Raw genomic sequence first — 15,966 nt, 5'->3', positions numbered from 1 at the left:
TAGAAGTGTTGCTGCTGCTCTCTCTCTCTCTCTCTCTCTCTCTCTCTCTCTCTCTCTCTCTCTCTCTCTCTCTCTCTCTCTCTCTCTCTATATATATATATATATACGAGTTTATGTATATCTGTAAAAAACTCTATATACTGTTTTTCATTTTGTTACTTGCTTTTCTGTGATTCTTTTTGCTTTAATAAAGGCTGATTTAAAAAAAAAAAAAAGATTTCTTGTTTATTTAGCGTTATTGCAACGTAGCCTCCACGTCCCGAGACAACAGATGGCTTTGCTCCGATCTGAGACACACATGTTAAAAAATTTCCAAACCGCTGAGCTCCCCCTGGGGTGATGGCGCTACGGTGGCATTAGCCGCTGATGTTGAAGGGCATGTTGGCTGGCTGGCCATAGCTGGAGATACATGGTGCCGGACACTGCCCCCAGCTGTTTCTGAGGATTCACTGAACAGTAAAGGTACTTAGATGCAGTGAGCTGGGTTCACTCAAAACAACAGGTAGTTAGATGCAGTGAGCTGAGTTCACTGAACAGTAAAGGTACTTAGATGCAGTGAGGTGGGTTCACTCAACACAACAGGTAGTTAGATGCAGTGAGGTGGGTTCACTCAACACAACAGGTAGTTAAATGCAGTGAGGTGGGTTCACTGATAAGTAAAGGTACTTAGATGCAGTGAGGTGGGTTCACTCAACACAACAGGTAGTTAGATGCAGTGAGGTGGGTTCACTGAACAGTAAAGGTCCTTAGATGCAGTGAGGTGGGTTCACTGAACAGTAAAGGTACTTAGATGCAGTGAGGTGGGATCACTCAACACAACAGGTAGTTAGATGCAGTGAGCTGGGTTCACTGAACAGTAAAGGTACTTAGATGCTTTAATAAAGGCTGATTTAAAAAAAAACCAAAAAAAACTGTTGGTAATGTTTTGATAAATCTGGCCCAGTGAGCCCTGCTTGGTAAGTCTCACCAGCTGTGGAACAGGTCAGACAGGAAGCTGTGGGCCAGATTTATCAAAGCATTACCAACAGTTATTTCTTCTAAAACTGTTTTAACCAGCAGAGGAACTGTTCTGCATGATAATAAGAAACTTCTCAAACCCTACATAATACTGGAAGTTTAGCGTGGATTTCTAGAGCTGCACTACATTTAACAAAAGTGCAAATCCATCCCTAAATTGCTGCAGATTAAGCAGTGCTTCATAGCAGTTATCCAGTGCAGCAGTGCAGGCTACATGTGATTTGTGAAGGGCTCCTCCCCCTTACTCAGAGCCTGCTGACTGCAGATGTGTTTGTTACCTCAGCATTCAGCAACAGTGAGGGTGCGTTTCCACTAGTGCGGTGGGAAATTGCCGCAGATTCTCCGCGGACGAATTCGCATGCAGGAGCGAAATCGCATGCGGTTGTATGCGAATTTTACCGCGAATTCGCATACGATTTCACATGGATGACGCTGTGTGCGAATTTAACCATGTCAGTGCCTGTGTGCTTTTACATTGATTCTATGCGAAATCGTATGCGAATTCGCATGAAAATTTGCATGAAAAAACACCATGCGAATTCCCTATTAAATACATTGGATGCGAATCGCATGCGTGTGTGCGGTGTCCAAATTCGGATAGCTCTGCTGAGCAGATTTTTTCTGCACAAGAAAACGCTCCGTTTTCCTGACAAGTGGACACAGGCTCATTCACTTTTATTGGTTATGCGAATTTGCATGCGGGGAACGCATGCGAATTCGCGTTAGTGGAAATGCACCCTAATTTCCTTCAGGGCCTGTTTCCACTATCGCAAATCTGCATGCGTTTTCTGCACGCAGATTCGCACAACCAATACAACTTAATTAGCCTGTTTCCCCTTGTCAGGAAAACAGAACATTTTTCTGTGCAGGAAAAATCTGCAGAGCAGAGCCATCAGAATTTGCACACCATAAGGCAGTGTGCGATTCGCATACAATGTAATTAATAGGAAATTTGCATGCCTTTTTGCAAATTTTACAGCGAATTCGCGTATGTTTTTGCCTAAAATCAATGTAAAAACACACAGGCACTGACATGGTTAAATTCGCATACTTTAAAAATGTGAAAACGTACGCAAATTCGCAGTAAAATTTATGGTACAATTTGCATCCGCATGCAAATTCGTTTTCGCATTTTCCGCAGCAAATTCGCACCGCACAAGTGGAAAAGGGCCCTCACATGCTGCGCTGCCTGAGAGACCTTTCTAACTCTTCCTATTCCTAACAGTTTAAGAAGGAATCTGCACTATTTAGTGATTTCTTTGGATGTCTGAGACAGTTCTGCACGGATTTCTAAAAGCCTACCAATATTTTATCTCAGACACTCTTGATAAATGTCCCCCACTCACAAGTGGTGTGCATGAGCCTGGGTTTTTTCTTTTATGTGCTGCAGCCACTAGAGGGAGCTCTTCTGTATACCAATATATACATATGCACACCTAAAGGGATACAGAAAAGTCTTTTAAAATGTCTCCTCCTGCTCTGCCATTCTGAAGATCCAGAACACCACTCCACTGTCTTTGCACGGACTAGGACGGGTGAGACGTATCAACACGCAAACTGTATGTTTTTACGCTATTATCAGCAATAGCTACCACTACTAGGATGTATTAGTTAATATACTCATCAGCAAGTCACGATATTTAATTGGACATTACTCCTGGGACTTACAGTCAGTCATCCACTGTGATTTTTCAGCGCTTAGAGAAAACCACCTTGTTTCCTGCACATTATCTATTCCCACTGGGTTTACATATTTTTTATTTTTTATACATTTGTTTTTATGGACTTTTTAGATTTTTGAGGGAGAATCTCCCTGATTAACTGAGCATTTTAAATCACTCACCAAATTAATTAAAGATTTTTTTATTTTAGTAGCGCAGTCTGTTATTATTTACATTCTGAAGATCCGCCCTCCAAAGTATCAGATCAAAGCTGGTCAGAGCTGGAGGTAAATACCGAACACTTTTACTTGATTTACAAAATGCTTTAATCTTTGTGGATTGCAATGTATTTACGTATTGTATGCAATGTAATTGTATAATGAATTGCAATGTAATTGCAATGTAAATGTAATGTAATTGCTATGTAAAGAGTGAGGTATTGAATAAGAACATTTCATTCATTCAGATCTAGGATGTCTTATTTTTGTGTACCCTTTATTTTTTTGTGCAGCGTATTTATCGCGGCATGGAAAATCAGCAGCAGCAGCAGCATGGCGAGCTGTCATTCGGCTCACCCTTCACCCAGCTGACCAGGCGGCGAGTACATCTGTACTCCTCTCTTTGCTGTCCCCTCTCTTTACAGTGTCTGTTTGTCATTTGCTTTCTCTTGGTGGTCTTGCTCCCCTTTGCTATCGCTGCACCATACCTCATAAACCTACACCTGAGAGGTAACAGATACACTTTTGCTAATGTTTCTCGCAATATCACCATACAAACTTACTTCCAATTCAACCGACTAAAGAACAAGTTTAAATTGTTTCTTAGGGCTCTTTCACACTAGAGCCTATTTGCTGCGTTTTTAAGTCGAAACTTTGCGTTAACCAAGGTAAAATGAAAGTCTAAACTTTCACACCTGAAACTGCGTTTCGATGCGATGCGGTACGACGCACCTGGGAGCTTTTAATCGTCTGGAGCCGGCGTTTTCCCGTTGGGTTAATTACCGCAGCATCCCGACGACACGCCGCAGGCAATTCAACGTGTGCAGGAGAACGGCTCCTGCACGCTTTGGTAGATGTGAAAGAGCCCTTATTGATAAGCTTGTTTTTAAAATACCTGGATCTTTATTAAATGCTGAAACATTATTAAAGAGTAATCAGAACATGGCAGCTATCCAGAGGGCCAATATTGATAAAGCTGAGTCAAGCCAGTGTAAAGATAAAAACAACATAATGGCAGTGTTAACTGAAATGAACTGTGAATAAAGGTGAAAGTTACACCACAATCTTCTTGACAGCTAGCAAGCATTTCATATTAGAACGTGCAGCAGGAAAATAAGGGCTTGGGGCTCAGTACTTCTTTAGTTTTTTTTTTTATTTTTTTTGGTAGTATTTTCTCATGGATCACTATTGTTAACCACCCTGGCGTTCTATTAACTGCGCCAGGGTGGCGGCGCAGCAGTTTTTTAAAAATATATATTTTTTTAAATCATGTAGCTAGCCTAGCGCTAGCTACATGATGCCCCCCTCCCTGTGGCGTCTGGCGCGTACCTTCGATCGCCCGCCGGCGCGAACCCTCCTAAGGAAATCCCGTTCTGAACGGGATTTCCTTTAGGGCTTCACCCGTCGCCATGACGACGTTGTGACAACAGACCCTCAGCGCTGCCTGGCACTGATTGGCCAGGCTGCGCAGGGGTCTCGGCGGGGGGTCGTTATGCGGCGGATAGCGGCGCATCGGCGGCGAGCGGCGCCGAGCGGGACCAGCACGCAGCAAGCAAAGTGCTTGCTGTGTATGTGAAAAAAAATTGTGAAAATCGGCCCAGCGGGGCCTGAGCAGCGCCCTCTGGCGGTCATGGACGAGCTGAGCTCGTCCATACCGTCAAGGAGGTTAAACACCCATGAGAAACGTGTTGTGTCATTTTACTGCCTAATTGTGTACATACAACAAAAATACCTAAAATGGGTTTTATATTAAACCTTAGCTTGTACTGGTACAGGGCAGCATGGTGGTGTAGTGGTTAGCGCTCTCACCTTGCAGCACCTTTCAGCCTTACAGCGCTGGGTCCCCAGTTGCAGAACTGGGTCCCAGGTTTGAATTCCAGCCAGGTCAACATCTGCAAGGAGTTTGTATGTTCTACCGTGTTTGTGTGGGTTTCCTCCAGGCACCCCAGTTTCCTCACACTTCCCAAAAAACATACAGATAAGTTAATTTGATTCCCCCTAAATTAGTCCTAGACTACAATAAATACACTACACGATACATACATAGACATATGACTGTGATAGGGATTAGATTGTAAGCTGCTCTGAGGGACAGTTAGTGACAAGACTATATTCTCTGTACAGCACTGCGTAATATGCCGGCGCTATATAAATACGAAATAATAATAATAATACTGAGGTCTATTAAGAGTGTGTAGAGGGGTGCCCCTCCTGCTACTCCTGCAGCTACTTGTTACCCCAATCCACACACTGCAATATGCAGGAAAAGTGTCTTACCTCCTTCCACAACCCAGGCCACCAACACTGGTCCCCTTCCTAATGCAGGGAATGCTACAGTGCAATTTCTATAGCTGTTTTCCTAGTCCCATCCAATAGATCACATTACTTTGGCATTTGCCTCCCCACCTCCAGATACTGGCCACTGTGTCTTCAGGGTGCTACTGCTGCTGCCATCTCCAAGCCTCGCTTTGCATTGCGTACGTATATGTATGCCCCACGAGATGTGCACAAGGTGAGCCGAATGAGGTGTAAAATACTATTCCCCCTCCTAGTCGTAGCAACTCCGAAGGAGAAGTAATTTGGGGTTCGGCGATTGCAGGGCATGTACTATAGCACTAGCGCTGTTGCAGCGCCCAGTTTCGGTGCTTGGCGTGTGCCAAAATCACCTGTTTCGCTTTAGGTTCTGCACTTTACTGACAATATTCAGCATAATTGTAGGCTTGAACCCAAATACTAGCATTGGTAGATGGAACCCACAGCAAGGCTGTTGGTGGCAGCAGCAGAGGGATCCTGAAGAAGACACAGTGGCCAGGCACATCAGAGCATGAAGGTAGGCAATGTCTGAAATGAAGAGACCAATTTGCTGGAATCAGAAGAGGTACTATAACACTTTCTCTCCAGCATGATCCCTACTGCATATTCTGTTCTGCAGTGCAAACTGGGGGAAAGAAGGGGGTGGGGGGGACCGGGGGGGGGGGGGGGGGACCACACGTAACAGAGCAGGCTGGAGCACAAGAGTTGGCAGTAAAACCAATGGGAAGAGTTAAAGGGTACCTAAGCTAACGTGACATAGGGAGATAAACATGTCTATGTACAATAGTAATAATACAACAATAATAATAAATAATAATAGTACAGTGCCAAGCACACAAATAGCTAGGTTGTGTTGTTTTTTTCTTTTTATGACTGAAAGAGTTAAACATTCAAGAATGCAAGTGAAAATTTCTCTCTAGTTGGGATCTAGTCAGGTAACCTATTTTCTGGCAGATAACAGCTTCTGAGTGTATAGAATAGATACAAAAAAGTCCAATATTCTATAGGTGTTGGATCAGACTATGTGAAAGACTGTGGCCCATATGTAATTCACTTTTTCTCCAAAGTTTTCTCCTAGGAGATAATTTTTCATCTTCTGTTTAAAATAACTTTTCGTCACTCTTTAATTAAAAAGGTTCCAAAAAAAAGGTGAAAAGCTATTGCCATTTATTATTTTATTGCTTTCTGGTGGCTTAAAAGACATTTTATTGGTGAGGTGTGAAAATATCACCTAGGAGAAAACTTAGAAGAAAAAATGAATTAACTACTTCAGCCCACAGGTGTTTTCACCTTCAGGACGAAGGCAATTTTCCCCTGTCAGCGCTCCTTCCATTCATTCGCCAATAATTTCATCACTATTTATCACACCTATATGATCTATATTTTGTTTTTTTTGCCACTAATTAGGCTTTCTTTGGTTGGTACATTTTGCTAAGAATTATTTTATTCTAAATGCATTTTAACAGGAATAATAAGAAAAAAAAAAGGGAAAAAAAATCAGTATTTCTCAGTTTTCGGCCATTATAGATTTATAATAAAATGTTCTGCTGTGGATAAAATCCACACATTTTATTTGCCCATTTGTCCCGGTTATTGCAATGTTCACAATATTTCCCTAGTACAATGTATGGCGCAAATATTTTATTTAGAAATAAAGGTGCATTTTTTCAGTTTTGCGTCCATCACTAATTACAAGCCCATATAGGCTAATGGTAATAATGTATATAGTAATATAGCTTCACAAAATACATATTAAAAAGTTTAGTCCGTAAGGTAACGATTTATGTATTTTTTTTAAACTGTAATTTTTTACATTTTTTTTTAAACGTGTGTTTTTATTTTTATAGTTAATTGGCAGGGTGGGCAGTCAATCAGTTTTTATTTAGTGTGTATTTTTTTTGTTTTTTCCATTTCTACTTTAATTTTACTTTTTGGCCAAGCACTCTCCTGGAAGATACCAGGGAGTGTGAGATCTTTTGTTTACACATTTCGGTTCATGAATCAAATACCTCCTGATTCCTCATTTGCAGGTAATTGTTTGCCTCGGGGAACACTGATTCCTCCTCAGCAATTGATCCCCTGTGATAGCGGCGGGGAACGAGCCGCCTGCAAGCAGATACACGTGCACAAGGGCAGCAACACTGCTGGACGGATATATTTTTCCAGATTGCCTTTGAGTGGCGATTTTTGGACAAATATATCCATCCAGATTGGCTTAAGTGGTTAAATAAGGGCCACAACCATTCAGATGAAACAATGCAATATTAAACCTATTTTTTCAGTTTTTAAACAAAAAATAGATAGATAGATAGATAGATAGATAGATAGATAGATAGATAGATAGATAGATAGATAGATAGATAGATAGACAGACTCCAAATTTATTTTCAGCTCAGGTTCCTTTTAAGTTCCCCTCAATTTTTAACTGTTTAAAGTAAAAGCTATTTTACCTGTTTAAAAAGTAATAGATGGGGTTTATATTCAAATTGGTCTATATTTATGTATATATGGTATATATATGGTAAAATCCTGCATAAAGTGTCTTATTTAGTATTACTGGGCTTGCTATACACCAGCGGTTCTGGATGTAAACCTGGCTTCAGGGGCATAAAGAGATAATTTACATATTCAGTAACAGTGCATTGTTGGTAACCACAGATGTTCACTTAAAGCTTAATTATCGCAAATACCTTCTGTTTTAAGAAGGCAATTCTCATTTAGCATTGCTTTTAATAAGAGGGCTTTTTTTCGGTCTCTTTTATGTCCCCTATACTTGCCTAGTTGTTTTGGGTCACCCTGAGCTGCTTGGGTATTTTCTTGGTCTTACTGGACAATTCACAACAAATTTTGATTTGTTTTGTATGGTTCTTTTAAACACTTTAAAACTTAATACACCTGCTAGATAAAAGCCGTATACAAACAAATCTATGAATGAGGTGACTGGTGATTACTGCATGTATAGAGTGCAACAAATCAGGCCATTTGTAAAGCTGTGCAGGCTGTGGAGGAGGAGCATGAATGCAGCATTGGCATGGCAGCAGCAGCTTCCAATCTGCGCCACGTCATGTTTTAGGAACCTGAAAATGGTAGCAAATGGACCACCTTCAGAAATGTTTGGGCCCCATACTGGGCAAACCTATTGGCCCACCTCACTCCCCTCTGCCCCTACATGGAAAATCACAATCTTTGAAGGCCTGAACACACTAACATCTGGGTGTCTGCTTTTCAGGCTCCCATGGCTGGGAGCATTCTACGCAGGGCCGGATTTAGGCCTAGGCCACCTAGGCCATGGCCTAGGGCACCACAGGAGCAAGGGCACCAAAGCAGCAAACTAAACTGGTGCACTATTTGCAAGACTGCAAATGCTGCAATGCAGGGAGATCAAGTGAGCGCCTAATCTCCCTGCTGCCAGCCACCTGTGCAGCAGCCACCTTGCTCTCTGTGTACGTTGGCATTGTGGCGTGCGGCTACGGACTTGGGCAGCATTGGAGACGGAGGGGAAGAGGAAGGTTCTGCACTGGAGATGAGCAGAGAAGTGAGTGACACTGATGGCTGCTGCTGTGTGGAGGCAAGCTGTACTGAAAGGGGGGAGTGGGAAAGGGAGGGATTAAGCGAGTCATCTGGCTACCTAAACTGGAGGGGGAGGGGAAGGGGTTATCAGGCTACCTATACTAGAGGGAAAGAGGGGACGGGTCATTTGGCTACCTATACTGGAGGGGGGTTCTAAGGCTATCTATACTAGAGGGAAGGATGGAGGGGTCATCTGGCTACCTATACTGGAGGGAAGGGTCATCTGGCTACCTATACTGGAGGGAAGGGGTCATCTCGCTACCTATACTGGAGGGAAGGGGGGAGGGTCATCTCGCTACCTATACTGGAGGGAAGGGGGGAGGGTCATCTCGCTACCTATACTGGAGGGAAGGGGGGAGGGTCATCTCGCTACCTATACTGAAGGGGGGCGGCTGGTGAAATTGGCCTTGGGCGGTAAAAGAGTACAAATCCGGCCCTGATTCTACGTATGCTTAGTAACTGTAACTGCGCTTGTGCAAAATGCTCCCAGCTATGGGAGCACGATGGAGGAGGTGTGCAGCCCAGAACAATGCATGCACAGTGCCCCGCAACACAGATGGATTGTGCAGACTCCATAGGAGCACAATGGATAGGATTGGAAGGGTATCAAGGTAGCTGATGGACTGCAGGGGGCTAGAAGGATCCCCAGGTAAGTAAAAATCCTTTTCTCCTATTTGTCTAGGTAAGGTTTATTGTATTCACTAACTGACTAATGTAACTCCTGGAGGAGCCTCCCAGCACTTCTCACCACATTAATGGGCAGCCAGAAGGACAGAAACGAGCTGCAGTGGCGACCCATGTGTGGCACTATTCGCTGGGCCCCAGATTCACTTGGGCCTCATAGAGCAGTCCCTTTTGTGATACCCTAAAGGCGGCCCTGGACCTGGCTGGTCTGTAAAACAAAATATTTACACTGTAATCCAATAAGAAAAAGGCGGTCCAATTTCTAGCAAAAATTCACTGAATGGATGTGATTGGATTGGTTGAAAATAATCTCTGTTGATGGGCACAATCAATTACGAACGATTATAAAAACAGTAGACCAATTGGATTTTCGTTGAACCAAAAATGATTTTCTTGTTGGTTGTGATAGATAGGAAGCAAAGATTGGCTTGTTGATTGTGTATTGAACAATGTACAGGTAGTCCCCGGTTAACGAACGAGATGGGGACTGTAGGTTCGTTCTTAAAGGGAAGGTCCAAGCAAAAAAAAAAAATGAGTTTCACTTACCTGGGGCTTCTACCAGCCCTATGCAGCCATCCTGTGCCCTCGTAGTCACTCACTGCTGCTCCAGTCCCCCGCTGGCAGCTTTCTGACCTCGGAGGTCAGGGCCGAATTGCGTACATTTTTACACATTCCCGCTAGTGCAGGAACATTAACGCATACATTTTTACGCGTTAGTGGTGCAACGCGTACATTTTTGTTCCTGCACTAGCTAGAATGCGTAAAAATGTATGCAATGTGGCCCTGACCTCCGAGGTCAGAAAGCTGCCAGCGGGGGACTGGAGCAGCAGTGAGTGACTACGAGGGCACAGGATGGCTACATGGGGCTGGTAGAAGCCCCAAGTAAGTGAACCTCATTTTTTTTTTTTTGCTTGAACCTTCCCTTTAACTTGAATCTGTTCTTAAATCGGAACACTGTGCCATCTCTGCTCCCTGTTCTTCCGCTGTGCCCCCCTGTGCCTCCAGTGTCCCCCTATGTGTCACATCTGCCCTCTGTACCTGCTTATACAAGTTTAAAAGCCATTTTTTCTTTGAATTTTTTAAAATTGATTTTCTCAAAAACGACAAGTCCAATTTGAAAAAAATTGTTTTTTGACTTGTTCCCATGGAAACACAGAAACCATGCCTTTCGTATCGGCAGGTTGTTCGTAAGTCGGGCGTTCGTATGTAAACGTAATAAGTAATGTGGCAATTTTGCATAATTTCATACCGACTTGGTTAACAGCAAAGTCCCCATACATGCTATTGCTACTTATAGTAAGGTGCGTAGTGGGAACAAGTAAGGAAAAAAAATAATTTTTCAAAAAGACCTTGTAGTTTTTGAGATAATCGATTTTAAATATGCAAAGGAAAAAAAAAATTCTAAGCTTAAAAAATGTCTCATGTTGTGAACATGGCAGTAACCCAGAGGGACAATGTTGATAAAGCTAAGTCAAGCAAGTGTAAAGAGAAAAACAACATGATGACAGCGTAAACTGAAATGAACTCTGAGTAAAGGTGAAAGTTACACCACAATCTTCCTGGCAGCTAGCAAGCATATAATATTAGAATGTGCAGCAGGAAAATAAGGGCTTGGTGCTCTGTACTTTAGTGTTTTTTCTATTTTTTTTCTATTTTTTTTTTTGGTACTAACTATTTTCTCGTGAATCACTATTGTTAAACACCCATGAGAAATGTGTTGCATCATTTTACAGCCTAAGCGTGTAAGTACAATAAATATACCTTAAATGGCAATTTATATTTAACCTTAGCTTGTACTGAGGTCTATTAACCTCCCTAGCGTAGAGATGCTGGAGGTCACCGCTCAGGTCCTGCTGGGCCGATTTGAATAATTTTTTTTTTCAAACACGCAGCTAGCACTGTGCTAGCTGCGTGTTTGCTGCTGATCGCGGTCACGTCCATTCATTCCAGGCATTGCGATTGGGTAGAGGACCACTCAGTCCTCTTCTTCAATCGGCGAACACGGAATCCCGATGGAAATGGCAGCGGGAGCGTCGCGCACACATGCGGAGCAGCGGTGGAACAGGCAATGTATTAAAACGTTATGTTGCTTTCACAGGCTCAAACATGATGTTTTAATACGCTACATTGACGGAAAGTGGTTAAGAGTGTGCAGGGGAGTGCCCCTTCTGCCACCCTGCCACTCCTGACGCGTATCTGGAGCCGTGCATATAGGTCTACTTCCATAGGCGCCCCTTGTCACTGACCTCCCAGGGGGCGCATCAGTTAGCAAATCACCCCTCCTTCCCAGCTAGCCCGACTGCCCGCACATGTAGTAAAAGGGAGAGGATAGTGCCTGTGTCCCGTTCACCTCTCTGCTGACAGCTTCTGCGTCGCCCCCGCAACACCACTCGCCTTCCCCTACTGATTGGCTGTGGAGCCCTGCGTGCGTGCCGCTGGGGCCGATGGGGGTGAGAGAGGAGAGGAGTGTATGTGTAGCTTCCGTGCTTTGACACGCAAGGAGCAGATGTAAGTGGGGACGCCGTGCTGAGGGCAGCAGGAAGAGAAAAGGATCATCACACTGGTCTGTGTGTTCTTATCAGGATGATCTCCTGCGCTGCACTGATAAAAGTAAAGGACATGACAATCATTTGACCTGCAGCGGTGTACTGTAAACCTCCCGATAGTTGCTATATAGGCATTGTAAGGTTTGCAGCTTATGCTGCCCATACATTGCTCTCAGCAGTCTCACTGTACAAAGCAGCAGGTGAGAAGATTCTCAGGTCCTTAGCTTTTATTAGAGCTGCTGCAAGAGATCATCCTGACAAGAGCACAGACCAGCAATGAGTAGATGCTGGGATGGGGGAGAGAGGAAATTAAACATTTGGTCAGCTCACAGTCTTAAAGCAAAATTTTCACTGGCATGAGAAGATGGACCCAGCGACAAGCGTTCCCACGATCCATCTTCCAATGTGCGACGTCACACAAGGGGCGCTAACGTAAAGTCAAGTGTTTGCGGTATGCAAGGAAGTATGCAAGGAAGTAAGCAAGCAATAGTTGTATAATGGTAATTTGCAAAAAAAAAAAAAATTGTGACCATTTCACATGAATTTATGATTGTATGGACTTTAAATCCAGGTTTTTGTATCCCTCTTTTAGATGACTGCAGCCTCTATTATTATGTATGTTATTCATAGTTAAATAATAAAGTTTATCGATTTGTATGCACCCAAGAGCCAATTTTCTTCTGTGATGCATTACACTTTACAATATAGACCCTATACAGGGGTAGTAGCGGATACTACTACCACTAGATGATGCCAGTAGTGGTTCACTCAGCTGTTTTTATTTCTTTTTTGGAAAATGAATGTCACTGTATGTAGGTCAGGCGACAGAGACGGGTTTAAATACTATCTGCAGCAATCACTTCACAATACAGCGGCAGTAGTGGTCGGATACTAGATGATGCCAGTATTGGTGGTGAATGGTAATTGGGTTATCTAGTCTGTGCACTACTATGACCAGCAGACTGGTCTCCAATGGCTAACATGTGCACTGGACAAAGAAAAATGCAATATAACAATATCAAGGAAAAAAACAGCACTTATGAGGGGTATTGTGCATCGTACCATACCAGTAGCAGCAGTGTGCACACCTGTGTCTAAGAGCTAAAGTCAGTGCACTGGACAATGGACACACACAGAACTGCAATATAACAATATCAAGAAAAAACAGGACTTATGAGGGGCATCGTGCAAGGTACTGTACCACTAGCAGAAGTTTGCACACCTGTGTCCAACAGCTAAAGTCAATGCACTGTACAGTGGTCACACACAGAACTGCAATATAACGATATCAAGAAGGAAAAAAAGCACTTATGAGGGACATTGTGCAAGGTACTGTACCACTAGCAGCAGTGTGCATACCCGTGTCCAACAGCTAAAGTCAGTGCACTGGACAGTCTGTATACGCACAGAACTTCAATATAACAATAGCGAGAAAACCTATATTACTGTAATGGACTGCGGAGACACCGCCGACAGCGAGGCGGCTGAGGCCGCGTTCAGACCGGCGGTTTCTCCGCAACAGCAGCGTGCGCCTGGTTTGTCTGAGCCTAGTAGTGCACACAGATGGAGAGCTACGTGCGCGCGCGCTAACAGGCAAGCCCTTTATGCCAATAGGAGAGGGATCAGCTGATCTGGACGATCAGCTGATCCCAGCGCAGCAGGTGATCACTGAATAGGACTGGGTGGCGCTGAGGAGCGCTCTGCTATATATCCCTGTCAGTTGCCGGTTGTCTGCCGTTGCAAATGCTTATGTGTTAGCACTCAGACCATAGTCAGATCCTTCAGTGTGGTTGAACCAGGTGGACCTGGGAATCCACACTTAGCCAGATTACTGTGCTATTATTGTGTTATACTTCAGACTAGTTCCAGGGTGTTGATACCAAGGACCTCACACCCAAGACTAGGGATTCTGTGCTATTATTGTGTTATACTTCAGACTAGTTCCAGGGTGTTGAGACCACGGACCTCACACCCAAGACTAGGGATTCTGTGTTATTATTGTGTTATACTTCAGACTAGTTCCAGGGTGTTGAGACCACGGAGCTCACACCCAAGACTAGGGATACTGTGTCATTACAGTGTTATTCTTTAGACCAGTTCCTGGGTGTTGAGAACACGGACCTCACACTCTAGACTAGGCCTCTGCTTTATATATGTTATGACCTATTGCTTTCCTGACCCTCCTTCTGCTTTCTGATTCGGTACCTACGCATATCTGATTACTTGTTGCCAACCCTGCCTGTCCCTGGTTACCGAATCAGTCTTCTGTCTCTGTACCTTATTTGCTCGTGTGTTACCGACCCGGCCTGGCCGACCTCTCTAACTGTTTGCAGAGACTCCCTGTCTCTTAAAGGGACCTCTCCGTAATCCAGTCAGGGACTCCATCTCTTAGGTGTCCTTTGACTGCAGTAGAGTCTGATTCCCAGCAGTCAGGGAATCACTGGCTCATATACTGTCACACCAAACACTTACACTTTGTCAGGTGTCCAGAGGTTAGTTATACTTGTATTATTGGTGATTCTGCAGATCACCAATAATCGGGTATATATCTGTATTGTTGGTGATACTGCAGATCACCAATAATCAGATTCTCTCTGTGTGCTGACACCGATCGTTACAATTACCAACCCTTAGCAGGGCTCTTTGGTTGCTCAGGACGCTGTACAAGCAGGAAGAAACTCAGTGGGGACACAGAATAGAGGCCTAACTAACACTTATCCTATCTGGAGTATAGCTCTCTCCCTGCTCTCACTCACAGCAACAACAGGCAGACTGTAAAATGGCGTTTTTATAGGGAGGGGGGGGGGGTGGTCCGGAAGGGAGTGCTAGCTGATTGGCTGCCAAGTGTCTGCTAACTCTGGAGTGAGGGGTCAAAGTTTGGCTCCATGATAATGAATGGGGGCGGGTCGAACACGCCATGTGTTCACCTACCAATACAAGCGTGAACATACGTTTCTTGCTGGGAGCTGTCCGCCGGCAAACAGTTTGAGCTATCTCTACACATAAGGTCTACTAGCTAATATGGCTACCCTGTGCTTTATTTGCCACACCTTCATATATCATTACATTCTCATTCATTATGAATGAGTGTATGATTTGGGTGTGACTGGGGTCACCCATGTGAGTATGGGTACCCTTGTTCTCAAATACAAAGAGCAATCATGGCAGTGCCCATCACTGACATATTGGGCTTTCAAAATACTATAAAAATGGAAATGAGGGTCAAGCAAGAGCAAAAGAGAAATTCTTATGTATTTCAGTACAGGTTTTATATATACTTAAATAAAAATGATGCTTGAATTTTGAGTTTGCAGTTCCAAATACAATACCAACAACTTTATTTCAAGTCATGCAGAACCAAGATGGCAATTCAATTATATGTATTTATTTATCATTTACAACGTTCATAAAAAATACACCCCAGTCAAAGCTCACAGCACATGGAGTAAATATACAAGTTTCAAGGAGATTGTGTCGCCAGTGTCGCTGAGCACAGAAATAGTTATGGACGACCCTAATACCCACTGCTGATCCTTTTGGCTCTTTCTGTTTTTTTTATTTATTTATTTAATATGTAGTATTTGAAAGAGAAAATACTGAAAGTCTGATAATCTCATTGCATTTTACAGGTTTTTTTTTGTTTTTTTTAAGAGATGGGTCCTCTTCAAACCAGAATGTAACATCAGAAATGATCAGCGTGTACAGTGGTTCCTCACCGGGGAACTACCAGCATCTCATAAAGCCTGGGTTGGGAAGCATTGGTGTTGGGCAGCGGTGTAATGTGTATGTCTTTCCTGTCTACTGTGGGTTCCAGAGTAAATCTTTGTAATGTGGTCGTGAGGAAGAGGAAGAGTTCCATCCGAGCCAGACCTTCCCCCGCACACATACGTTTTCCTGGTGAGGAACACAGAAAATACATCAGGGCAAATAATAAAGCCATGAAAACATGTACAGGCC

At 43.5% G+C, this 15,966-nt stretch overlaps 1 protein-coding gene across 1 annotated transcript in view; it reads right to left on the bottom strand.

The window, feature by feature from the left end:
* Positions 1-15,378: 15,378 nt before the first annotated feature.
* LOC137528918 (cytochrome P450 2H2-like) overlaps positions 15,379-15,966 on the bottom strand; it is a 103,041-nt gene continuing 102,453 nt past the window's right edge. The window contains exon 9 of the mRNA XM_068250682.1: positions 15,379-15,903. Coding sequence (XP_068106783.1) covers positions 15,722-15,903 — 182 coding nt within the window. The 3' untranslated portion in view covers positions 15,379-15,721. The remainder of the gene's footprint in view (positions 15,904-15,966) is intronic.

The sequence above is a fragment of the Hyperolius riggenbachi genome, chromosome 8 (assembly GCF_040937935.1).
Source record: "Hyperolius riggenbachi isolate aHypRig1 chromosome 8, aHypRig1.pri, whole genome shotgun sequence".
NCBI classification, from domain to species: domain Eukaryota; kingdom Metazoa; phylum Chordata; class Amphibia; order Anura; family Hyperoliidae; genus Hyperolius; species Hyperolius riggenbachi.
The sequence above is the reverse complement of the archived record's forward strand: the minus strand, read 5'-3'. Positions and strand labels throughout refer to the sequence as shown.